Source organism: Cynoglossus semilaevis, chromosome 20, assembly GCF_000523025.1.
Source record: "Cynoglossus semilaevis isolate Cse_v1.0 chromosome 20, Cse_v1.0, whole genome shotgun sequence".
Classification (NCBI taxonomy): Eukaryota; Metazoa; Chordata; class Actinopteri; order Pleuronectiformes; family Cynoglossidae; genus Cynoglossus; species Cynoglossus semilaevis.
This window is the reverse complement of record NC_024326.1, coordinates 9,694,038-9,720,158: the sequence shown is the minus strand read 5'-3', so window position 1 is coordinate 9,720,158 and position 26,121 is coordinate 9,694,038. Positions and strand designations below refer to the sequence as shown.

At 43.6% G+C, this 26,121-nt stretch overlaps 2 protein-coding genes and 2 long non-coding RNA genes across 5 annotated transcripts; 1 reads left to right on the top strand and 3 right to left on the bottom strand.

Moving 5' to 3' along the window:
* Positions 1-280: 280 nt before the first annotated feature.
* LOC103396463 (uncharacterized) lies at positions 281-3,272 on the bottom strand. Its single transcript, XR_523355.2, has 3 exons — positions 3,136-3,272; positions 928-1,115; positions 281-702 (listed from the first exon to the last, which is right to left on the bottom strand). It is a non-coding gene; the product is annotated as an uncharacterized LOC103396463 (long non-coding RNA).
* Positions 1,631-8,549, top strand: LOC103396464 (protein-lysine 6-oxidase-like). The gene is made up of 7 exons (XM_008334558.2): positions 1,631-2,694; positions 3,146-3,254; positions 3,668-3,805; positions 3,907-4,063; positions 4,833-4,928; positions 5,012-5,127; positions 5,244-8,549. Exons 1-7 carry the CDS (start codon positions 2,064-2,066, stop codon positions 5,248-5,250), a joined length of 1,254 nt encoding a protein of 417 aa, XP_008332780.1. The 5' UTR covers positions 1,631-2,063; the 3' UTR covers positions 5,251-8,549.
* A 768-nt stretch (positions 8,550-9,317) lies between these two features.
* Positions 9,318-17,303, bottom strand: LOC103396462 (uncharacterized). Of its 2 annotated transcripts, none has more exons than XM_008334557.3 (3): positions 15,552-17,302; positions 13,949-14,590; positions 9,318-9,918 (listed from the first exon to the last, which is right to left on the bottom strand). In XM_008334557.3, exons 1-2 carry the CDS (start codon positions 16,539-16,541, stop codon positions 14,054-14,056), a joined length of 1,527 nt encoding a protein of 508 aa, XP_008332779.1. In that variant the 5' UTR covers positions 16,542-17,302; the 3' UTR covers positions 9,318-9,918; positions 13,949-14,053. The 2 variants fall into 2 exon arrangements, with proteins under 2 accessions (XP_008332779.1, XP_024908158.1); XM_025052390.1 differs by lacking the exon at positions 9,318-9,918 and adding an exon at positions 11,449-13,356 and having other exon boundaries at positions 15,552-17,303.
* Positions 17,304-24,500: 7,197 nt separating this feature from the next.
* Positions 24,501-25,762, bottom strand: LOC112486282 (uncharacterized). Its single transcript, XR_003048687.1, has 3 exons — positions 25,622-25,762; positions 25,030-25,443; positions 24,501-24,630 (listed from the first exon to the last, which is right to left on the bottom strand). It is a non-coding gene; the product is annotated as an uncharacterized LOC112486282 (long non-coding RNA).
* Between the last annotated feature and the right edge of the window lie 359 nt (positions 25,763-26,121).

Here is a 26,121-nt window from a genome sequence, read left to right as displayed (position 1 = left end):
ATATAAAGACTCCTGTATAGTCTCTCAATATCTTTGAATAGCTTTAAGCATTTTTTTTTTGTTACTTTCTAAAATACCTCGGAGTCAGTTTATAATAAAATCTCAAAGTCAGTGTATTTTATATTTGGTAAATGCTTCCAAAACCAATTTGTCACGTGGCGACGATGGAGCAAATTGTGAGATGAAATATGAGCAGAGCCGACAGTCAGACACTGGCCGAGCTCAGTCAGATACAAGTGAGGCGTGACGTGGCGACGATGGAGCAAATTGTGAGCTGAAATATGAGCAGAGCTGACAGTCAGACACTGACACTGTTAGAAGAAACCCACTGATCTGCAGACCCCCGGCTTTTAAATGTCACTACTTTTATCGTCAGATACAGTTTAGCTGTAACGCAGTTTACGCTGAGATTTATTTTTCTTCAGGAACCCAACCAAATATATACACCAGATATATCGCCACAAAGTCACATGTCAAAGATGTTTAATCATCGTCAGGCATTTCTTTCAGCATCTCACCTGTATTGTCTTCCCATGACCTGTGGTAAACCCTCTGGATCTATCATTTTACTCCTCAGACTGGTAGTGTGATGCCTCAGGGGAAGACAACAGGTATATTCCATGTTTGGGAAGAATTCTTGTGCTCAAACCATTTTAAGACCATCATCTTCCTTAAATCTCACAAGAAGCAAAGCCTGGATACCTAGATTCATGGGATAAGATATATCCAAAGCGTAGAAGGATTAGTCTTTCACACAGGGAACACTGCTGCTGCTGCAGGTGTACCACCACACAACCACAAACTCTTTGTTTTATTTCCAATCATTTACAGTTTCCTTTTTTTTTTTCTCGGTGGCAACACTTGTTGTGATTTGTTTACCTTCAGGTCAGACACACAAGAAATGCTCAATTCAACATCAATACTTACTTGCTAAATTTTGGGGGCTACATGTCCTGCTGCGTACGTCTTGTGCCAAACCAGTGCCGAGGATCTGTGCTTCTTATAAATCTGCTGGGACACAGGGAGCGAGGCGGAGCTGGACGCTCGACCATGCAGGGGCAAGATCTGCAGCTAAGAATAGAGCAGCACATGTGCAGGCTCACTGTCGGGATACCCTATTTGGAAGAGGAGAAAAAAAAAAGAGTTGTTGTATCTGTGAGAGGAAGTTTATTCAAGTCTAAATCTTAGAAAGATTATTTATGTATTCATAGACGCCTGTCAGACCTGTCAAGTTTGGAAAGTTGGCCAGTAAATAAAATGAAAAGACTTAAAGGTTCAGTTTACTAAATTTCAGTTTTAGATTTAATTGCATTTTATTTTTAGACGTGTCCTGACATTTTTAAATCAGACTTCAGTGACTATTTAAAGTTATCTTCCTCTAAATTCTGAGTGCCTTAATAAATATTCTGTAGGACTCTATCAAACAGTGACAGCCTGCCCTCTTGTGGTGAATTCTTCATGTTGCATGAGGCCTCTGTAGTGCTGTTTAGTTGACCTTTAGAGACGATGCACAGTAAAGGTCAAAATCTACTTCCATATTAATTAGTCACAAAAATTAGTCACAAACAGTTGGTGACTAATTTCAGTTGAATGAATCCACAGCTGCCCTGTGATTAATCAGATCAAAAGACCTACTGCAGCAGCACCTTGACTAACTGCACGGACTGCTCCTTTAAACCCAGCAGCTCTCAGCCCTGTGTGAAGTTTACACAGCAAACCTCTGAGTCTGTCCTGTGAGAGACTGAACTGTGGAAAGGGCTGGGTCGGGGTTCTCAGGTTGAACGTCTGTCTTTGCACAAGTAACAGGTTTGAGTTGGATAAATAATTTGGAGGAGAGGCCAGGGCCCTCCTTTCCTCTCCTCTCCTCTCCTCTCCTCTCCTCTCCTCTCCCCTCTCCTCCTTGTCAATCCTCTTGAGAACTGATATGTTGTTCTTTAAGAGAGCTCAGACTCAGACTGCGCTCCTGCTTTTCTTCCAATTTCCACAGAAAACATCTGTGCTCTCACTGCAGACCAACTGACTTTTCTTTGGGATTTAAATCTTTGAGGTGTTTTTTTTTTGCCATGGCGAAGTGGTCAGTATCATTGTTATACTTTTTCCAGGGACTTCTGTCTCTCTCCTCTGGACAGCAGCAGCAGCAGCAGCAGCAGCAGCATCCACAGCGCACACATGTGGGCCCGTGGAGACATCGGATTCAGTGGCAGAACCACGGACAGGTTTACAGTTTGATGAGCACTGGATCTGAGTTCCACGCTCCGGTTCGCTCCAGGAGCCACTCCAGGGTTTATGTGAGCAGCAGAAGAGATGGCACCAGGAGCCGACCGGCTGAAGGCCACAGGGTGACTGACCTCAATGTACCGCCAGGAATTCTCACTCCTGGACGTGACGGGAGACCCTTTGTGTCCGTCGGTTCTCAGGGAACCAGAGAACAACCGGAGAGAACGTCCGTCTCTGATTTTCCTACAGCTTTAGAAACAGAAGCTGAGGGTTTCTCACCGTTCCACCTACAGACGGAGGATGGTCCGGGTGAGGTGACCACACCTGGTGAGAACATGGTCAACGACGACCCACGAAACCCTTTCAAAAACCATAGGAATTCAGTTTTCTACAACCTGCACCCCTCCACGGGGAGGTCAGTGGCACGGCCACACCGTCCTCCTGGTGCTGGATATGGAACGAGATATTTCCAAAACGGTGAGTGCAGCTCTGTCCAGTAACTTTTCATTGGATCTTTTTTTTATATATATTAAATGCTCCAGTAATTTTAGTCTCAGAGTCGATTTGTTTTAGCTTCACTCTCCACATCATAAAGTAACTGGGATTAATAATTAACAGATAATGACTGGTCGGGTGAGTTGATTAGTAAATAAATAATATTTTTGTGTGTGTGTGCACTGCTAAATTAAAGAACAGTTCTCTCTGTTCTATGACAGAGTGGTTACTGATTCTCAACAAGATCACAGAGCTTCAATCCTTCAAAAGGAAAACAAAAACAAAAAAGAGAGAAAGAAGGAACTGCAGGAAGAAGGAAAGAACAAACTTAGAGGAAAGAGAAAACACATGGGGAAAAAGGAGAGAGAAAAAAAATCCAAAGTAAGAAAAGTAAAAGAAAAAAACCACGTGTTGTTCCTTTACTTGACTGCAGGACTCCCAGACCTTGTTCCAGACCCGTATGCCATCCAAGCAGGTGCTTATGTCCAGCGCATGCAGATGTATGCTCTCCGCTGTGCAGCCGAGGAGAACTGTCTGGCCAGGTAAGGTTCTCAGCCAAGAGTGATTCACCTCCACAGTACACAGCCAGCAGCACGTACACACTGCAGCAAGTACACACTGCAGCAAGTACACACTGCAGCAAGTACACGCATACTCTCGCAAGTAATTCAATCCGCGCTCGAAGGTTTTCCTTAGGACTAGCATTCGTTCATGTAAAATACCTCAAACTCTTGTGTTGTCTGGATAATTGCTCTAATCATTAAGCTACAAAAATAAAGTCCGTAGTCTAGAGACGGTCCAAGAAGATGTCCTGCCAAGACCAAATAGTTCTGGGTTGGGTTTTTTCCCAAAAGCACTAAGTATGATGGAACAAACGCTCTGCGCTCCATTACTCCTGTCTGTCTTCCTCAGAACAGTACAGTACAGCGTGTCTCTCCTCTCTGCTCCTCCCAAGGTCAGCCTACGGACCTGCGGTGCGAGACATCGACTTCAGGGTTCTGCTGCGGTTCCCTCAGAAGGTGAAGAACCAAGGTACCTCCGACTTCCTCCCTGTCAAGCCACGGTATCAGTGGGACTGGCACAGCTGTCACCAGTGAGTTCACCACAAGGAACCGAGCTGCGGTCCAACGTCGGTCCACTTTGATCCGATAACAGACACAAACCCGCTGTAACGACTGTGTGTCCACTCTTCAGGCACTACCACAGCATGGACGCGTTCAGTAACTACGACCTGCTGGACATGAGGACAGGACGGAAAGTAGCCGAGGGACACAAGGCCAGCTTCTGCCTGGAGGACACAGGCTGCGATGCAGGATTCAGGAGACGCTACGCCTGTACGTCCCACACACAGGTAACACTTCAGCATTGATCCTTGGTATTCGACTTGGCCCCGCACCTCACTTTGAGAACCACTGGACTACAGTGACACTTTAAAACCAGACTAAACCAGTGACTACAGTGACACTTTAAAACCAGACTGGACTAAGTCATTCGGCCGAGGCAGACTTTAGGACTCATCCTTCATGTTTGTTAATTTATTATTACCAACGTGTGATTTTTTTTTTCAAAGACTTATTTTGAAGGACAGTCTAAAGTATTGTGGTATTAATAACCACCAGACTTGTTCACAGTCTTTAAGAAAAAAAGCCACATCTCAAAGTGACTAATACCACTGGGAGGCTAATATCCAGAAACCCCTGGAGTAGCTGTCGTCTGGTCTGTGATTCTGTCCTTGGCTTCCCGCTGACGGTGTCGTATAACAACGTTTGTTCCAGGAACTGTTTGTATTACTAACTCTTGAATCTGCGTAATTTACAGCACATGTAGGAAAATGCTAGTCAGAGAGTCTAAAACAGTCTCAGAGAGAGGCTGAGGGGCCACACGTGGGTTACAGGTGATTGTTCCTTTTTCTTTTTTTTCCCTCCTGGTCTTTGTCTCTTGTTGAAGGAAGGTTGTTATGGTATTTGTCAGCAGTGAGGATGCAGTTCACCTACTGTGAGCTGTAGGGGGTGCTAGGTACATATTTAAAAGCCAGGTTCAATTCAAATGTTGTGATTTATATATATATATATATTTTATTTTCTGGTTAATCTTAATCTGTGATTGTGTGGTGGTTTCAGGGCCTGAGCCCTGGGTGTCATGACCTCTACGCTGCCAACATCGACTGTCAGTGGATCGACATCACCGACGTTCCTCCGGGAAATTACATCCTGAGGGTAAAGAACAACTCAAGTTGAATTATTATTTTTAATTTCTTTATTATTTGGTTCCTGACTCTCACCTGTGACTCTGACCTCAGGTGATGGTCAATCCCAATTTTCATGTCCTTGAATCAGACTTCACCAACAACGTAGTGCGGTGTGACATCACCTACACAGGAGTCTTTGTTCAGACACGCAACTGTCGAATATCAAGGTAGTGAATGTTACACTGTTGACAATCTCTGCCCCATGAAAACTGTGTGAAAATCCAGTTGCAAAACATGGTGAAAAAAATTCAAAATTCTCTCTCTTTCTGTCCTTGTTTTCCAGGGGTTGAACTTTTCACTCAGACCAACGTCACACTGATGTGTAAATATAAATAAAAATAAAAAGAGTGAATTGATCTTTGTGAAGGTTAATATTGGTTGAATACATGCCAAATTTTTTTGTGTTATAATTATGTTTTTTTTTATAATCTGAAATGATGATACGTGCACAGGTGGGTAAAACACTCAAGTGGTTTGATTTTTGTTGCATTTTAGATATTTTACTTTTCTGTGAATTGTAAGTGCTACAATTTGCATTTAAATTCAATTTCATAAATATATTGTGGGGTTATTACAAATGTGTCGTGTTGGATATGAAATTTTGAAAAGAAATCCTGTTGAAAACTACGGATGACGTCTTATTTTTAATGGAATAAAAAGAAAGAGAAGGTTTTAAATAAAGAAAGGAAAGAAAAGTCTTTTATTTCTGCTGTACATGAGCACAAACAGTGAAAAGGCTGAGTCACAGCTGTGTCCTTGTCCTGTTGAATGGAGCAGCTCCACGTCTCAGAGACAGACACGGGCCACATGTTTGCTGACAGACCTGTGTGAAGACACGACTGGAAGAAATAAAGAAATCCTTTCGGAACGAAAGGATTTTGACTTTTTTTTTTTCACGCTGCCGTGGTTGGATGAAGAGTCCCACCTGATTTAAAGACTTTATCGAAGGTTCATATATAGTGAACCGTCAAATAGAAACCTGTACTGTCTGCATGTGCCTTTAAATGCACAGATGTCAGGTATGGAGAGGGGGGGGGGCAGTGGAGCAGGGAGATCAAGCCCAGTTTAAATGGTTTGTGTAGCTGTTTGCCAAGACGCTCCACTGCCAGGAGAGATTGTCAATGTTTTTCATGGTGTCTGGAAAAATCCCCCTGACTCTTGTTCAGTCGACTTATTTCCTGGCTCTCCTGGAATGTTTCAGGACAATATTTAACAAAGTGACAACTTCAGCAAGATCCTTAAAAAATCCCCTAAAAAAAGGAGTCGTCGCAGACGGAACACAAATCCATCAGCCATGATTAAACAACCTGCAGACAAAATCTGAACCCTGACGGCAGAGGGACGTCTGCAGATGATAATTAATCATAAATTGTGCACAGAAATGAGTTTGAATAAAACTATTGATTCTCTCTTATTTTAGACCTGATAAAAACTGTGAAACTTTTCCAAGTGATTGCCTCTCTTTCATCGTCTCTGTCCCTCTGTACTCAGCTGGTGTCCTTTTTGGACCTGCGTGTCATTTCAAACATGTCGTGGTGTAGAGAAGACACCGGCTGTTTGTTCAGCTGTGGAGTTTCACACCAACATCTGGACCAGGCCTCCTGTTAGACTTACACTAGCACTGGTAAAGACCAGAGAGCAGACTGGTACCTCACATCTGGTGTCAACAAACGCAGGCCAACGTACAGGTGATGTCAGGAAAGGTAACGTGAGGTGAAGACACACCGGGACAAGGAGAGACGTTTTCCAGTTGCGTCTGCGCGTCTTCAGACACAGAGGTCACCGAGGCCAGAGTTTGGTATTTTCAGGTCATGTTTCAACCAAACGGGGCCACGTGAGAACTGGCAGGAACGCAACAAAGAAACACGCTCAGCCTACAGGCCGTGTCTTGACAGATTGGTTTAGCCACAAAGCAGAGAAATTCCTCAGCAGCTCTGTCATCTCACCCAGATTAAGAGCAGCACGGAGGTCAGATGTGGACCAGAAAGGTCACCAAGGGCTCGAGCTCTGGACTCCTCGCTCTCATGACGGTCACTCACCAAACCAGAAACCACAGTGCCTTAACTGTAGCGAGAGAAGAAAAAAAAAACAGTGTGTAACAATCACAAAGGAGTCATCTCTGAGTGGGGCTGATGATGAATCTTCTTTTTCCTGCGAGCTGGGTGGTATTTTGACTTGGGTGGTTTTAAAGGAAAGTCTCAGAGGATTTCTCTGATTGTTGGTCTGCTGTGTTGGATGTTATTCTGTTGTTCACTGATGATTCATCTCTCGGCTTTTAACATTATATTTTTCTCATTTGTTTTCCAATTTCTAACACTTTGCCCACAGGCATGAAAATATAATCCGTGAGACAAATTAATTCCTTTGTGATGTGAAAATACGCCTGCAGGCTACAACACGATGAAACAACTTTACACAATGACACGGGACAAATCAGATAAATCAGAGTGTGGTTCCACAGCGCAGCGGTTCTCAGGGCTGCCCTGGAAGCAGAGAGTCCTGGGTTTGATTCCCAGAGGAACCACGTGTTTGATGACGTTCCATCACGTTCACCTGTGTGCGGTGACTTCCTGTTAGTCTCATTCGTCCCACCTGGGTATTGATCCCCCTCTTCCTCACTCTGTCTTCGTCGTGTTGAAGGTTCCTGTTGGTCACTTCATGGTCGTGTTTTCCTCATGGCGTTAACTCCAGGTAAGTTGGGAACACCTGAATTATGTTGTTCATGGGTGGAGGGGGTGCAGCATTGAAGGAGGGTCACAAGTGAATGCATTGAATTTAGTTTTTTAACACATTTTGTAATTGGTTGTGTTTATTTGACCGATGTAATTATTTGAATGACAGACTTTCAACTCAATTCTAATTGAGTTTTGGAGAACTGAGGTGGAGTTCCTCTGTGGTCGACTCTGTGTTCTGGGAGACTGTTGTAGGTTTGAGTCAGGACGAGGCTGTGAACTCTGAAACAAAGATCCCGGTTGTTTGAGTTGCTGTTGTTTTCCTGCCAGAAATCAAAAGTCTAAACAGATCAGGGGAGAAACATTCCACTGGACTGCCATCAAGCACCGCTGGTGTTAACAGTATCCTTCACTCGTGTTTTTGTTGGGCAGTTGGACGAGCAGCAGGAAGTGGTGGTAATCAGAACCAGTGTTATTTTTGGTGTGAATCTCTGTCTGACATTCCGTAGTCACAGCAGTATTTACAGAGGTTTCTCCGTCCCTGCGCTCTGTCTGTCAGGATCTGCAGACGGTGAATGAATGAAGGCCCAGACTGGTACTGCAGGCCAAGACACGGGTTTTGTCAAAGGCCACCAGGATTCCGATCCAGGGCCTTGGAGCTGTACAACATTCTTGAGGATTGATGGTTGTTTGCAATCATAGTTTTATATTTATGCCGTTCTCTGGACTGTTTTCCTCCTGAAGTTTGATTCCATTCATAGACAGCTGCTCGCTGCCAGACCAACAACACGCAGATTAATGCTGTGTCTGGGAAATGGAAAATAATCTGATGCAGTTTATGACTGAACCATAAAAAATGTAATCTTTCCTTCTCCAAGAAGACTCGGAACCTAAGAGACACGATGATGCGTTTATGATTCATGGGTGAGTACTAACACGATGATGCGTTTATGATTCATGGGTTGAGTACTAAAGATATTAGGGCAAGTATGGAGCGGGTTTAAGCTTCTAAAGTGATTGTAATACTCTCTGGGCACTGGACCGTACTGGACAGTACACAGTAATTATTGTTATTCTAAATATTACTGCAACTGTGGCACGTGGTTTTCAAAACGTCGTCTCTCACGACGGTGAAGATTATTCCAACATTTACCCCAAATTTCTACATTAAGCAGAAATTCTAAAGATTGGTCTGTTTTACTGAGCACAGTTTGTGAGACTAACACTCAACTAATATGCGAAAGTAAGTGGTCTACATGTGGCCCGTGGGCTGCAGACTGCCCAGGTCATCACATTATTATTATTATTATTATCACTGTAGAGGGGGCGTGGTGGTGTTGTTCCCTCTTCACCAGTGACACAGACAGTGTTGCAGTGAGGTTTTCCGTGGTGGATGAATTACCGGGGGCCGGTTCTCACAGCCTGGGGAGCGGTTTGCTCAGATAGTAGCAGGGTCTTGTGAAAGCAGTGTGGTGAAAGTCTCAGACAAGACTTAAACAAACACTTCCTCAGACACGGGCTTCGCCGGCTCAGGCTGAAGCAACTGAAGAAAAAAAAAGCCACGAGAGATCACACACTGCCATCTTTTGATCGGGCTGAGAATTATTCCAGCTCCCACACCCATTTGTGACACATAAACTACGGTAACGGTGATAAATGACTTGGCAGAGTCGGGCACAGAGAAAGACTGGCATCATTTTTTTTTTTTTTATTCCTGATAACAATGTTGGACATTCAGTTGTCAATATATAATCTTTGAAGCCAGATCTTTAACATCGGTGTTGATCGATCTGTGCGCAGGAAAAAGTGCAGGATAATCTTTTGCGTTACAGTCTGACGTCAGCTCCTCTTCTCCGTCTCTACTCTTCCAGTTGCTAGCTTTCTCTGCCGTCACCGTGGAGCAGAGAGCAAAAATATTTGGTTTGTAAAATATCAGATTTATTTTAGATTATATAAATCTTTATATATCATACAATGGTAGCATCCAAACTGGTGTAAGCTGCCTGGTAGTACGCAGATCATTTTGCTAAACGAAATAGTCCATAAAAAATAAATAATACTGGCATGAGTGTCTCCTTTAGCAGATGTTGTACTGGTGGTTGTAGCAGTCCAAGGTGGCGTCGTTCTTGGTGGTTGACTCTCCACCTACAGCCGCACCAACAGCATCAATCCTCTGAGGCCGTGAGACCGTCACAGGTCGACACCAAACTGGGAGAAGTTTTCCTCTTTGGAAATCTCTCCACCTTTCCATCGGCTGACCGCTCGTCTCGGTGGCATCAGCTCCAGCTGAAAACATCATAACAGAAAAGAAGAAAAAAGAAAGTGAAAAGACTGAGGGACATTTTTTGAATTTTGAATTTGAACTCAGTGGCTTCGTGGGTTTAAACAAATCCTGCTCCAAGGTCAAACACTGAACACACAAATTCTCAAGGCTTTGGTTCCAAATTTAGTTTTTTTTTTTTATTTCTCGGTGAACTGCACATAAGGTTTCAGCCTTTTTCAAGTGGAATTTAGAAATGATTTTGTGCATATTGAGCTTGTAGTTCCCGGCTTATAGGTGGTGCTAAGAATACATTTGCAAGCCCTGTTTTTGATTCATAAATACTGGTGTACTGTTGAAGTGCGTTATCGCAGTAGGTGAAGAAGAAGACGAAGTGTGTGTTGTCACACGTGGTGGTTTTTGTGTGAACAAGAAATGAGGAAAACATTTGATACTTTTGTTTGTACAATGTTCAATTGTTTCAAGACGAAATAAAGAATTGTAAAAGTAGAGTATATATATATAGAGAGAGAGAGAGGGAGAGAGAGAGAGAGAGCTATAGTTTTATCACTACATGTGAAAGGACGTTCTTAAACTTTTTCATCTCCTTAAAATCCACTTGAATTAACTGAGACAGAAACAGAGACATTTTGTTTTTACTTTAGTTTCTCAGTATTTTTTACTTTTTCCTACACGGCTGATGATGCAAATGCCTGAAACACATTTCAGCAGATTAGGAAAGTGCTGTTTAGCTAGACCGTTACACGCATGAAAAACAATTTTAAAAAAATAATAATTTACAGCCACAGAAAAAAAGTGAGAACAGCCTCATCCACACCAGTAGAGACAGTGGCATTATGAGGGGTGGACGTGGACGTTAGGTAGAGCCTCCAGTGTCTCCAGACCTCCAGTGTTTTTCAGTGTGTCTGCAGTGACTCCTACAGAAGGAGTCAGTCATAAAAAGGTTGAGTTGTAGCACAGATGAAGCTGCGAGCATTTCTGAGAGCTGCTGTAATGTGGTTTACTGTTCCAGAGGAATAAAACACGGCTCCATCTCACACATTTATTCTGGATTGAGCTCCAAAGAGAATTTAAAAAAAAAAGATTTCAGATTTACCTTTGCTTTGACTCTGTTTAGTTCTGACCCTGTTCCTTACTTGTTTCAGATTTACCTTTGCTTTGACTCTGTGTTTGGTTCTGACCCTGTTTCTTGGCTTTTCCTGTTTCCTGTTTCTCAGTTATGTTTCTCTGTTCCTTTCTTTGTCTGTCTGTCTGTCTGTTTGGTTTTTTCCACCTTGATGTTTGATTTCTACCAAGGTCACTGGTTGGTTGGAGTCAGGATTGAGGTTAGAGGTTAGGGTTAAGCTGCCTGACCACATGTTCACCTGCTGGTCGTCAGCTCATGAACTCCTGACCCCGACATGGACTTCAACTTCAGCTCTCCACCATTCAACTGATTATATAAATATATAATATATATATCATGTTTATTTCACCCCCCGCTCCGTCTCCCTCTCTGCTGCAGGTTCACCACTTCACTCCCTCCCCCCGCTCCGTCTCCCTCTCTGCTGCAAGTTCACCACTTCACTCCCAGCTCAGCTCTTTGATGCTGTCCACACTCTGCAGCTGCAGGAGTTTTTCCTGCATCACCCGTTACTGCACTGATTCACTGATTCACTGATTCACTGATTCACTGGTACAAAACTCTGGATGGACAAAAATTATTTTCTGCATTTTAGATTTACTTTAATCTACTTCTTTTTGCATAAATAAACACCAGGTATTGAATCTCATGTTCACAGTAAGACAGTAATAATCAAAGGTCAACAGAGGAGGAGGAAGACTTTTAAGAGTGCATTTTTCATTTTTTTCGCAGCAGCTATTTAATTATATTAAAGCAGTAAAGAGACGCAGCCTGGATATAAGAAAGCTGAATAAATTACTATCTGAAATATTTACACACTTGTTTTACGTCAAGCGAAAACGCTTCTTGGACGAAAATGATGTCCTCTTTGGCAAAATGGCAACTTTTTAATAGCTGAGATCAGTGGAGGTGGAAGAGAAAAAGGAAGTGAAGTGAGATGTCGTGAAGACCGTAGTGGAAATCAGGAACATCTGCCGGTAACGCTGTACGCAGTTTCTGAACATCTTTATAGTACTGTTACTGCAGTATTTCTGAACAGACAGTATCACCTGAATATTATACACAGTACTCTTTCAGCCATAACAGTTATTTCATGTATACTCTGAATGAAGAATCACTTTCAGCTTGATGCTTTGTCTCCTGTTGCCATGGCAGCATACAGCATACACACTGCACCACTTAAGGCCTGTTTCACTCATATTCTTAAGGGATTCAATAGTATATCAGTCTCTGTTTCAGCCACTAATAAAAAGAAGTCCACATAAATGTACAAAATGGCATTTTCCCAGTCTGATTTCTTATATGTGACAATAAATTAAATATATTTCATTTCAGAGGATTCATAAATAAGAAGGTTTAATATTTTGTCCACTTCCAGAGCAATTGAGAACTGAAGCGTATTGATTAGTTTCACAGAACACTTCATATCTGCAGCTTTAAACTAAAACAACCAAAACAAAAAAACAAAAACATCCTGGCCAATGTGTTTGTGATACTCAGCACAAAAAGCTGTTGTTCCGGAAGTTTGATGAGTCAGACCTTCAAAATCTAAGCAGCATCGATGTCTCTAAAACACTTCAAGAGAAACAGGAGCCATTGAGCTGCGGGCTACTTTGTCCTTGCAGCTAATTAAACTCTCATCTCACTCAGTGAATGAAAACCCGTGCTTTTCATTTTCCCGTCCACTTTCTCTGGCAGCCGGCCTCCGTGTGAGGCTGCAGCCGGCTGAGTGCTCCTCTCCCCGAGCTCCGTGAGCCGAGGAGCAGCTCGGCTGTGCAGAGGTGCTCCTGTTTATGCGGACGTCACAAATATACCCAGAGTTCGCTTCAATCCATTCTGGCGCCTGGCCAGGGGATTTTATGATTAAAACCAGATTGTGCTTGCCCAACTTGCAGAGGCCGGAAAAATAGATTGCAGTTGCACATACTCTGCACGAGAGGGAAGTACAGAAACTCAACGCATCTGCAAAGGTTAACTTTTTTCTTTTTTTTAAGGGAATCCTAAATGATTTGCATCTGCTGTTAAAAGTTTCCTCTTGTATAAAAAGGGGACTTTTTTCCACTATTGTCCTCTGTTGTTGTTGACAGACAGTAATGACACATCTGACGGTGGCACGAGAAGAAAGTCCTCGTCCTCCTCACCGCAGTAAATTACGCCGGTTCTGACTCACAGCTATGATCATCCTGTAAATATAATGACTCCTTATTGTGTCCCATGATTGTAGTCAAGTGGCTCTGGGGTCTCACTTCACCAGAACGACTGAGCTCCTGCCAAACCTCTCTCTTCCCTCAATCTCTGAGATACTGATGACTAAGGAACACTGCAGAGGAAAAAAAAAAGTCTTATCTCGTCTTTGAAGTCAAGTGAATAAAAGCGACATGATTATGAGAAGCACTTAAGGGCTGATGTTCAAGATGAAAAGGTCTTCAGATCTCCTCGTTTCTAATTTGATTTCAGCCGTGATGTCACCCTGCGGGGCTGGTGCAAATGAGCAGCGCGGGGGTTCAGCCGTGATGTCACCCTGCGGGGCTGTTGTTGGCTGGTGCAAATGAGCAGCGCGGGGGGCAGGGGGTGAAAAAAAGTCTTTCACCATTTCTACATTGCCAAACAGTCACACTTTGCAGTGTAAAGACTGGGAAATCATGTGACATCAGCCAGAGCAGACACATTACGCCCCCTCCGTCACCGCCCACACACCCTCTCACCCCCTCACACACACACACTCGTAGATCAAACACACACATAAAGTCATTTTGTAACAGGGAGAAATGCTGCGATTCATTTAGTGACTGTAAAGCAGAAAAAAAAAAACTGTGCTGCCAGTAAACACACAGCAAACGTCATCAGCCTGGAGCCACGACGGAAACAGCGACACTGTAAAAGTAAACAAGTCTCCTTGTGTGTGAGCTTACCATGAGTTGTTCCCCTGCCTGGTCCCTCACCACCGCCACTCGCAGCAGCAGCAGGGTCTCATGTTTCAGGCCCCCATGGCACTGGGGCAGACCACCTCCCCGCCTTCACACAATGCTGGTGCTCTGGCGGCCTCTCCCCGGGTAGGCAGGGGTCTTCACAGGTTTAGGAGGCAGGTAGGGGGCTTTGCAGCAGCGCCCGTTCTGAGGGTACGGTGGAGGTTTTTGAGTTCTTGACCCAGAGCTTCTGGTGCTGTTACCAATGATGACTTTAGGCTCGAGATTGTGTGGCCGGGCCTCTGGTGGAGTGTGGGTCAAGTAGGGGTTCAGGTGAGGGGGGTGGCCGTTAACACTTGGCTTTTCATGGTTTACGTCTTTACTGTGGCTGGGGGGTGTGAAGCGGCTGGTCTTAACAACACATGCAGTGTGGACGGGGGACGGAGCGTTAGTCCTTAAGATGATGCGGTCCCCCTCGGCGTGTTGTGACACCTGGACAGGAGAGGGCTGGTGATTGGGCAGGAGGACCACCCTGATGTCACCTGACGCAGCTGAGCTGTCAGTGTTATTGAATACTCCCAAAGTGCTGCAGGACGACGCCTCGCTGAGGTCGATGTTGGCGGTCAGACGATCAATCTGTTCGACCACCTGAATGATAATGAAGACGATCAATATTTGTACAGAACCGCAGCTATAAGTACTCAAAAAAGTACTTTATAGGAGTACTTTAAATTAACCAAATGTGTAGTGTGTAGAAATATTTCACAAAATATGTAAATACTACAAAAGAACTGTACACAGGTGTATGTTAACTATAAGTATTTATTATTTAGAAACCGAAAGTGGGTTTTTCTTCATGCTGTACTTTTAGAGTTGCACCAAAAAAAGTAAAAAAAACTTAAGTGTCAGACAAAACTATTTGCATTTCCACTTCCTATTTTAGGTCTGTCTGGACTACACATGTACTTTTTTCAAATGTAGTTTCAACATAGTAGTAGTAAAGAATACACAGAGAATTATATCCTATATATAATGATAGTTTTCTTCTTATCTGCACCTTGACTTTTACGACTGTGTGAAGAAATGCGTTAAAGTAAAAGGCAACAATTCAAACATCCTTTCAAATTAAATCTGTTTTTCCTGCTGTTCTTATTGTTCACATTCACAGCTGTGATGTTTCCGTACAAAGTCCCATCCACACCGATGCACTCAGCTGGAATAAACGGTTCTCTACAGCTGCATGCAAAATGGACACTGAAAAAGAGAGCAGGACATAATTCAGTCCCAGGTCCAAGCGAGGCTTTTTAACGCGCTGGTCGGAACGCTGCCAATATCAGCAGCGTTCTACAGAAGGTCAGTGTGAATCGTTCTCAATCGCCACTCCTGTAGAAGTGAGTCACAAACAATGAAGTCAGCACACACGTGCGCATGTACACACACACACACACACACACACACACGGTGACATGCAGGACTAGTGTCAGACTGATCCAGGTTTGTTTTGTTTGAACTCCAGTGCACCTGACAAAACCCTCCGTGAATAAACATCTGGTTATAAACACACACCCTATCTTTAAAAAATCACCTCTTCAACAATGGAGCCTCCTACCTCTTTCATCTCCACGTGAACTTGCTTCAACCCCCCCAGCACATCCTCCAGATCTGCCACCACTTGTCTGATCTGATCCCTCACGGAGTCCTGCCTCCTCTTTGGCTTTCCGCTCTCGGAATCCTGCCGCTGGTGACCGCTGGTGTCCGTCGGGCTGGACTTCTCCACGACGGTGACGCCAGAGCCGGGGTTGCACGGCCCCTTTCTTCTGCTTTGATTCAAGTGTTTCTGTGGGACCTCGGTGGCGAAGAAACCCTCGTGAACACCATCACGTCCGTTACAACTGTCCTCTGATCCGTCTTTCTGTTTGCCCCAGTCTTGATCTCTGTCTCTGTCCTCCCCTCCGTCCTGAGGGAGCACTGTCCTCTGTCCACAGTGACCATTTGGGAGAGACAAATGGTTCCGAGGTGGACCGTGGGAGCTCTCACATCCATTCTCCTTCTCGTCCACCACGACGTACCTGACTGTCCTCTCGTGCCTGTATTCCTGACCTTTGACCTGAAGGTGAGGGAGAGGATGAGGTGTCCCGGGCTTGAAGGTGTGTGTGCCGGGCTCATCGTGCATCACACAGCCACACTGTTTTCTGACAGACTGGTAACGTCTCGGCCCAGACTCCAGCGCGTAAGTGCCCGGGGCAGAGTTAAACTCCCAGGGGCAAATTTGACTCAGTTCGTCTGAATGACCACGATGGGCTCTGGGCTCTGCAAACACAGGCCTCCTCTGTGGGCTCCGGTGACCACTTCTCTCCACTGCGTCCACTAGGAAAGCTCTGCCGCCAACGTCCTTGACTCGAGGAGCCTGGATGTCTCTCCAGCAGTCCAGATATGGGTGGTCCGTCTGTCTGGCTGATGCTGCTTGGTATCCCAGCCCACCATGATGGCCAAATGGCTGCTCATGGTGGACACAGTGCTGGCAGCAGCAGGGCGAGGAGTTGTCTCTGTAGTGAAGAAATCGATGGTGTCCAGTTGTTTGCGAGCTTTCAGTGTACATGTCCAAAAAAGTCCGGAGGATTCTGTGGAAGCGGCGTTAGAAAAACAACTGGTTTCCTCCCCTCCTCGCACCCTTCAGCCCAGTCATTCACTCGCTCTGTTTTCCTCATCTGTCTCGTCCCACACAAAAACTTTTCTTCACTTCTTTTTCTTTTTTCTCTCCCTCTAACTCGAGTCTTGTACTTGCCCTTCCTTCCTGTCAGTTGTTTCCCCTTCTCTGTTCTTCTGTGGTCCTTCAAATCTGCAGACGTTGTTTTCCTTCCCCGGACCCTCACTCTCTCTTACTTCCACCAACTTTTTCTTACTCCTTCTTCTCTCCCTTCTTCCTCCTTGCCCTGTAGCCCTGTCTCCTACACGGGGCCCCTCTCCCTCCCTCTCTGTCTGTGTTTCTACCTCTCCCGCCTCGTTGTTCTATCTCATTTGCTGCTGCAGGCTTCCTCTCTCTCTCTCTCTCTCTCTCTCTGTCTCTCTCTCTCCCTCTGGTGGTGTATTTCCTGTTTCCTCTCCTCCCCGCCCTTCTCTTCCATTCTACCCTTTTCTCCACCTCCTCCTCTGCTCCTTTCCTTCGGTGTATTCTCTCAGCCCAGCAGCAGTACCTGAATTCGGGGTTTCTCGTCTTCTCCGTCACCCGAGCTCCTGCGGCTCCTTGGTTCTTTGTGGGACTCTGCGAATGTCTGAAACACTCATACTCTCATTAGGCTGACTCAAGTCTTTACACACTGCAATTAAACACTGTCTGGGATTCCGTGGCCAGAGACTGAGAGAGGAGAGGAGAGGAGGGGAGGAGAGAAGCAGTGGTGGGAGGTTGGGTGTTTAACATACGCAGACTTGAGAGGAGAGCGAGTCAAACAGAAAAGAAGTGCTGTCTTTAACTAGAGCTACATTTTTAGAATATGCTGTTCTCAGTTTGATTTGGTCCAGATTTTATTTCTGGGTTGTTTTTTGTTTGTTTTTTTCAATATTCTCTTCTCAATTCTCAATAGACTCTTTAGATCCTGAATGATTTACTGACAGAGTTGAGTAAAACTTCCTGCTGCAACATATTAGAAGGTAACTCTGTCCTCAACAAAGAGGAAGTCCAAAAAAAGACCAAAATAATAACTGAGAATAATCAATACATAAATAACAGGCCCTTAATGAGGATATTAATTAACTCATCTTCCAAATGATTCATCTCTAAAGCAGGATACAGAACCAGCCGACCTCTGTCTGAACAGTGTGATGTATCTATGTGTGAGTTGTTGTTTTTAAAGGAAACAACTGAAGCTTTGTTTGAAAAAAAAGAAGAAGAAAAAAGAAAAGGCTGCAGTGGGAATAAGGATGAGGCAGATAAAGAGGATTTATCCATCCACCCAACAGGAGGATGAACGTCAGTCCAGTTATAGCTGCTGGGAAAGACTGTTCTCAGAGATAAAAAAAAAAGCCTTACCTATACTTGACTTCCAATTTCTTTTTTCTTTTTTTTCAAAGGAGGTCAGGATTATTCAAATCTACGGCAGCGATCAACGTCTCTGGTTTGAAAATAGTCTAGTAGACTAATACAGTGGTTCTCCAACTGTTTTATACTCTGTATATATATATGTTAAGATTAGTATACTAAGATTAGTTGAGCTCCAACAATTCACCAGTGTGTCCAGCAGTAATCAAAGTGTGGCTCACGCCTCTAAACACAGACTCTCAGCTGTGCTCCTTATGAAGACGGCTGTAGACGCTAGGCTACACAGGAGAAGCCCTGTTCACCTGTGTGTGTGTTTGCTGCAATGTTGCAGAAAAAAAACAACCGTGTGTGAGAGTCTGTGTGTCCTCACAGACTCTCTTTGAATGGCGTCTTCATTTTCTAAAACTTTTGTGAGTGCCCTTGACTTGAACAAACTATTAGCACAGCAAAAAACTTGAACCCGAGGAGGGCTTTTCTCAGTGTTTACCACTCAGGAAGCCCAAGCCTGTTCTCTGTGCGCTGCCTCTCTCATACATATGCACATCATCCAGACAAGACGTCAATGAAAGGAGGGTTTGAGAACGCTTCGGCCTGTCATCTCCACCTCACCATGTTAGAGTGTGAGGTTTCTCAGCTGCATCATTTTCTTCACTACAAAAGGAAAAGCAGAGGTCCTGGTTATCACCCCGTCTGCAGCCGTACATATAGGTGGGTCTCGTGTGTGTGTGTGTGTGTGTGTGTGTGTGCCCACGCTGCATGACTGCAGGCCAACCACACAGCAGGGGATGAAAAACACACTTCACTTTTGCCACTCTATATTTCCTGAGGTGAAGCAGTTCTAATGTCGTGTGTGTGTCAGTGGTGTGTGTGTGGTGTGTGTGTGGTGTGTGTGTGTGACTGTTCACCAGGTTCGTCGTCAACACTGTCCACGTTATTGATACACACAATTCTCCCTAGTTGTGTTTCATGGCATTTTTTTTTTGCCCTGTATGTGGTGGTTCTTAACGTGTACAGGTTCGATTCCCTCCTCTGCAAGTCGGACCAAAGCTTCGGATGAAAGTGTCTGTAAATGTATATCCTGAACGTGGAGAGCCCCCGGTCGAGCCCCTCCCTCAGTGATCACTTGTGTGGTGTTGTCTGATGGAATGTTAAAAATACTCTATATAAGGAGTATCTGTAGGACACTGCAGCTGCTGTAACTTCACCACAGGAAGTGTATATATATATATATATATATAGTGAGATATTGCATATTCATGGCACAGCAGGTAGTTTAACGAGGACGGGAGGTCCCTTCGTCTGCAGCTGAGGTCAATGTAATTTCACAGCCAAGTGATCGCCTGTTGTGAGTAAGTTATTGCGTTTCTTTTTTTTTCTCTAAGGAGCCCCATTCACCGTGAATTACAACCCAAAATATCTATCTGGCCTTGAAATGTTTTTGTGTCACCGACACAAAGTAAAACCTGATAAACGGTCAGTTTAAAATATCAAAAGCTGCCTCGTCATGGAGACTCCAAGCCAAGAATGAAGTGTGACTGCGGCTGAATCAGAGCTGAGCACGACAGAAGGTTTGGAGGTTTTTGATGAACGAGGCGTTAGTGGAGACGTCTTAAGAAGTCTGGACAACATGTTCATCATCAGGACAGGGTGACAAACTGCCGTCTTCAGGATTTTTTTTTTATTTTTTTTGTGGTATTGTTAAAAGGGAAGCACTTGGGAAAAAACCTTTTCTTTTTCCCTGAATCAGTATTTTGAAGCCCAGTGTTTATTATTTTAAATCCATTGTGAGACTGTAGAACACAGTGAACACACACCGTTTAACCTTTGACAGCAGTCACTTAGTTGGATGGTGTGTATTGAGAACAGAGGTTTCAGGTTTGTTTAGACCCTAAAAAAACATGGCTTAAAAACACATTTCTGACAATTAACACCAGTTTTGTGTTTCAAAATAAAGCGTGTTTTTGTATTGTTTTCTCTGCTGCTGCTGCTCGACTCCCCCAGAAAAGAGAAATGAACTGAAAACTAAATCTGTTTGAAGATTTAAACACCAAAGTACATGAAAAGAAAACTTATTATGTGGGATGATATTGGTGGGAAAGAAGAAAAGTCAGTCAGAACTACAGTGTAGGCTTGAGCTCTGCTTTGTTTTTCACAGGAGGAGTTCAAGGCTTTCTCCAACACGGAATTAATAAAACATGTCTCCTCATTATACTCAGCATGTGTTTGATTGGTCAGCGTGGCCGCACAGTTGGCTGGAAAAATAGGAAGGATCAGAATTAGTCTGCAGGTTTTGAAGTGACCCAGGTAGATGTCTCCTACACCCTACACCTAACTACGTCTGCTTTTCTACTTCATGCCGTCCTTCTCTTGGATCGCCACCTCTCACTTCCTGCTGCACATTCGTTTTTACAACCAGATTTTGCCAGATTGTGGTGCAATATGGTCAGCTCATCATAGAGAACTTCATATAGAGCTTTTTTTGTTTCTTCTACTTCACTTTCCTCACATATGTCAGATATAAGTTTATTGTCTCTTACAGTGGCTCTGATTTTCCATATAATTTATTCTTTTTTCTTGATATTTCTGTTTTATCCATTGTAGTTTTCCTATTGGCTAACTGCAGCTGAGAAGTTGAAAGTGTTATCCAGTCATGTGATGGGAGCTGGTGACACTGCTGAGCTCATTTGACAGAAATAAACTTTATGTGAGGTCATATCTCACAACGGCTCTGAGTGAGTTACTGCATATCCTGCTTTTGGGAAACACAATGGTGGTGTGTTTCACAGAGGATTATTGAAGGAATTATCCATTTCCAAGCCAGGAAACTTAATTGCCTCATGTGGTGAAACAGTGTTGTGCAGTTCACTGGATAAATGTTGTTGGTGTGGGACAAAGACGGGGTTTGTATTTGATTCTGGTAATGTGAAAAAGAGATTCTGGTGACGTTCGTTTACAAAAGGGAGAAAAAATAAGGATGTCAAAGAGAGTCGACCACATTCTTTGAACCAAAGCTGTGTAATTATTGTCAAAAGAAACATTTCACTCCTGTCACTTCTGTCTTTTCATCAGCACTAACTGTCCTTGAGACTGTTCTGCAGGTGGATGCTTCAAAGGCACACAGTAGGTACAGTGCATCGGCTCTTAAAGTTCTGAGTGTACTTTAACTAATTCGTCGTCACGTGCCGAACATCGAGAACACAACACGGGAGTCAGGAGCTCTGAAATCCACATAACAAAGGCAGAAACGCACTAATGGACAGGATAATGGTGGGGGGGGCGAGTGTTGCCTGAAGACACGTGGAGAAAATGGCTCAGAGAGGGCTGTTGCCATGGATGACAGTAGAAAAAGGTGGAGAAGCTGGCGGTGATTCTTGACGTCTGAAGATGAAGGTCACGGTGATGGAGCAGAGTTGATGTGATGTTATTTTTAAACTGTAAATACACGTCTCCACACAATTCTCACCTCAGGTTGTTACTTTTCTCATAAGCTGCTCATCTTTTTTATACATTTTTCATCTGTGTTCAGTTCAGGTCCTACACAGTATTAATATTTGTGATGTGTTTGCTCAGAAATACCCTCGTGTGTGTGTGTGTGTGTGTGTTCCCACGTACTCAGGCTGGCAGAGACGTCGTTGTCCTCCAGTTACCCCTGAGTTCCCAGTGTTGTGATGGTTAGTGAAAGTGTGAGCAGAGATTTCAAGCTCGGTAAACGCTCATTAAAATAAAACACTAGTCGTAGGAGAACCTTGGTTAAAGTGACTGCAGAAACATGCTGAGCCCGGGAGTGTGGTTTAACACACTGTGCTGACACAATGTACGGTCTTGGCTCGGAACACGGGATGTCTCTTATTTTCTTAAGTGGCGGTGTCTTATTTAGTGCTGCAGCTCTTCCAGAGTATTGTCTGTGAGAGTTAAGGCCTCTTTTTTTAACTCGGTAAGAACACACGACTGTTCTTGAAGTTTGAAGATCAGACGTGCTCTTATTCACACTGGCATTTGAATAAATCATCAAAATAACTCAGCAGTGAAGGACATGATGTGTAACTAATTTGGAGTTGACGTTTACGCCTTTAAAGTGCAGATAAAAGATGTTCTGTAGATCATGTGTCGTCTCAATAGATTAGGACGCAGCGGTGTAACACAGAATTTTTTTTTAAACTGTCATTCAAAACATACAAGAAAGTGAGTACAAGGATTAGTGAACAACAAAAAGGGTTCAGTTCACCAGTCCCACTGCTGTGTCCCATAAACAGATGCACTCTGGGAAATTATTTATCTACTTCTAAACACTTGTTTTGCAACTTCTCTTCAGATTTACTGACTATAATTAACTTCCTGGCGTTTCCTGTGTGACACCACATGAGCCGCAGAGACAGGCGGTGCAGACGACCTCACAGCTCGGTGTATCAAAGTGTCACTGTTTCACACAAACCACTGGGAGGGGTGAAAGGTCGCACCGCCATGTTCCCAGACACTGACAAATGGACATCTGTGGCTCCTGCTAAGACCACGACAGGGAGGGAGCTCACATCTGCAGCGACTTTGAAAAATGGAGGGAGGGAGCTCACATCTGCAGCGACTCGTTACGTTAGTCTCCTTGAAAAATGTTGTTTGTCTGTTTTACTCACTAAGAGTCACATGACCACACCGCTTCACTGGATGAAAGTACATTCTTATCATGGTGAGGATGAGATTATTCTTGAAAATAAAGGAAGGTCATTCCTTTCCATCCGTTTACTTGTTGTAGAATGATTAATAATATCCTATTTGTGACCTTTGACCTCCCTCTCTGACATAAGTTCCTCTTAGTTTCCATTGTCATTGAAACTCTACAACTACATTCTTGTCTCTGGGAGCTCCAACACAGGCCACCTTTAAAGTTATATAATGCAACAGCGCCCTCTACTGAATATTTCCTGAAAATACAGCAGTTGAGCCATAAAACTTCTGCCCGGTCCTTTCCTCTCTCAGTCTCCATGATTCACTCCTCGTTCGTTTAACAGCAAAAGATAAAACCACGAAGGGCCTTAAATTTTTTACTTTTCTTTCCCCAAACATTTTTTTGAATATATTAAGTTATTTAAAACCCCTGTTTTTAGAAAAGAGAGTGTGTTATTTTTAAAATAAGAACTAAGTGATCTTGTCCTTCATTTAAGTGTATTATCCTGACACTGTCAAATGTAAAAATCGATGCTTCTTCACCACTACACTAATGAGACTGATAAAACCATTACAGTTTAAGTCCGTTCTCAGAACAAGACCGTTATTACATGTGAGTCTATTAGAGGTTGTGGTGGAGTGTTTTATTTCATCAGGCAATGTCGACCAACACCAAAATATTAATATAAAAAAGAAACAAGAGGTTGGAAGAAGGCCACTGACCTCCAGGTCTAGATGAGAAATGCCACACTCACATGATGGACATAGTCAGCTGCTGCATCGAAAATGTCCACTGAGACTGTAGTGTCTAAAAAAAAGCCCTGAGACAGATGACAGAATAATGTCACCTCATTTTGTGATCAGAGAAGGTCGTTTGATTCTCTGCAGAAGACAAAGACTCTGACAAAGACCACTCAAAAAAACCCTGCACTCCTGACCTCATCCTGCTGTTTAAATGGCTGCTTATTTGTTAAAAAATACAATATAAAAAGAAAATGAAAATCAATCTGCCGATCAACGAGACGTCGTTCTGCTTCACATAACAGTTTACTCTTCCAGTGCAGACACATAATGGACAATCAGGCCTATCGGAGCCAGTTTGCCCATTAGCCTCCACTAATGCATGTCAGACTCCCTGCCATGTGTTGCCCATCGCTCTGAACCAGATCTGGTTTCATACAGAAGCCTCCTTAGATCTTTGCGCTAAGGACAAAAGGTTTCTCCCAAACACTGACTACAGAGAAATATAGTTGTTAAAAAATAGTCTAAAACAATTCAGCTCCTATAGAGAACTAAGTCCAATTAAGTTCCAAGAAAGACTGAAAAGGAAATGAAAAAATATTGATCTATGTCTCGGTTTTTTAAAAAAAGAAAACACAGATACAAGGAAATGAAAAAATATTGATCTATGTCTTGGATTTTTAAAAAAAGAAAACACAGATACAAATTTGTTGCAAGTTTTTTTTTTTTTTTAATTTAGATCTGCTGTATTTCACAGTCAAACGTACCTGATTCCCCTTTTTACGGTGTGAACTGGATATTGGCTCAATCAGAGGGTGAAATTGTTTGAGGCCATGCCTGTGATCTTGGGTTTCACAGCTCTGCCTTGCTAAATGGACCGCGTACATTAGGGGCCAGAGAAGAGTCGGCTGCAGAGTGCTCTTAAAAGGCCACAGAGGAAAAAAAAAAAAAAAAAATCAAGTGGTTGCCTCCCTGTCTTATTTCTTTCTGCCGAAGGACACTGACACGTAGCAGCCATGTATGGAAGCACCGCGTCTCCGGTTTCAGACGTCGAATCAAAACAATCCGGCTGATGGAGAGCGGGCAGACTGTGTGTGGAGCGTGGGCTGAGCTAAGTGACATGATGAAGACCCTGGTGTGGTGGAGGGTGAAATGTTTTCATCTCCTCTGCTTTGTTACAGCTGGGTTTGGTGTAGATCAGGGGTCTCTTAACAGACTTAGGAGGTCGTAGTAGTGGCGTCCACTGGTGTCTCTGTAGGACAGAATCATGGGAATTGTATCATTCTGTACGCGTTTAAGTGAATATTTTTCATGCAAGCTGATGAGTGAAATAATAAAATTATAACGTGGGAAATAAGTGGACGGTAAACAAATAGTCCAGACTGGACTGAGCTCTTCCTCGGGGTCTTCCACGTGATTAATGAGGTTGTTTTTGGTGCTCAGATTTCCTCTTTATTTTACTTTGGCTTTCAGGTTATTGTTTACCACACTTAGAGTTCAGGGGTCAAAACCTAAACCTGAAACAATGAAACAAAACAACATGTACACTTTCAAAAAAAAAAAAAAATTAAAACCTATAGTAAAAGTCTAAACTTAATAAAACCTTCTACATACATTTCTATTTCAGTTTATGGTTCCTTATCTTTTTTACCTTTTGTAATTACATGTCATTCAGAACAGTGTGTCCTCATGTTATGTTACAGCCGACGAGCCAACCCTTCCAGACAGACTGCCGTATAAATTCCACACCTGTCCGATCCTCCTCATCCTTAGCTTCTTTCCTTCCTTCTTTCCTCCCTCCCAGTGCCTCCCTCTTGTTTTCCTTCTCCTCTTCCCTCCTCCTTTGTGCCTCCTCTCTTGTCACACATGTTCACACCCTCACTCTCTCACAGCGAGCTGCAGGAGCGGAGAGCCGCACCGTCTCGCTCAGTCTGTGCCAGAGAACACGGGGAAACCGTCGAGGAGCGGTCGACTTTGAGGGATATTTTCTGCTGCTCTCGTCTGCAGCTGCTGTTGATCACAGACGGGTGAGTTAAGCATCACTTCCTCCAACAACCTCGTGCATCTAAAAGGATGACATTAGATAAATCTATGGGCAACAAAACACTTCTGCATGTATTAAAATTATTTTTTTAAATATCAAGTTAAAAGTGTGTGGAAAAGTGTGTTTTTAATGCAGGACTACTGACTGAACAAATGTCCGTCTCTGTCTTTATTTTCTGTCTGACACTGTGTTCCTTCACCTCTCAGCCAGGAGTCATGATTCTCTATCCAACAGGGGAATTCCTTCGTCTAATCCAAAGAAACCCTGAAAAGAGTGAAGATAATAGCAGGAGCTTTGTTTAATCCAAAGATGGATCATCAAACTTCTTCTTCTTCTCCACAGAGGAGGACGCGGTGGCAGGGCGACAAAGGCTGTAGCTGCCTTTTCTTCTCTGGGAGCAGGGTGAAAAATGACATAATGGCAACAGAGCTCAGGTAACTTCACTTGGACACCGATACCCTTGAAACCGAACCATCTCGAACCATTTAAGGACAGCGTTGTCTGAGAGTGTTTATTCAAGTAAGCAGGAAGAAATAAGAAGTAAAACAGAAACCAGGGACTTCTTCCTTTTAGAACTGTTTGTTACTTCGTTGTTACTTCAGGTCAAATCAGTGCCAAGAGAATGCTGGGGATAATTATATGAAGCCAAGCCTGTGGTTCTTACTAAGTCTGGTGAGAAAGAATGCAGAACACACACAG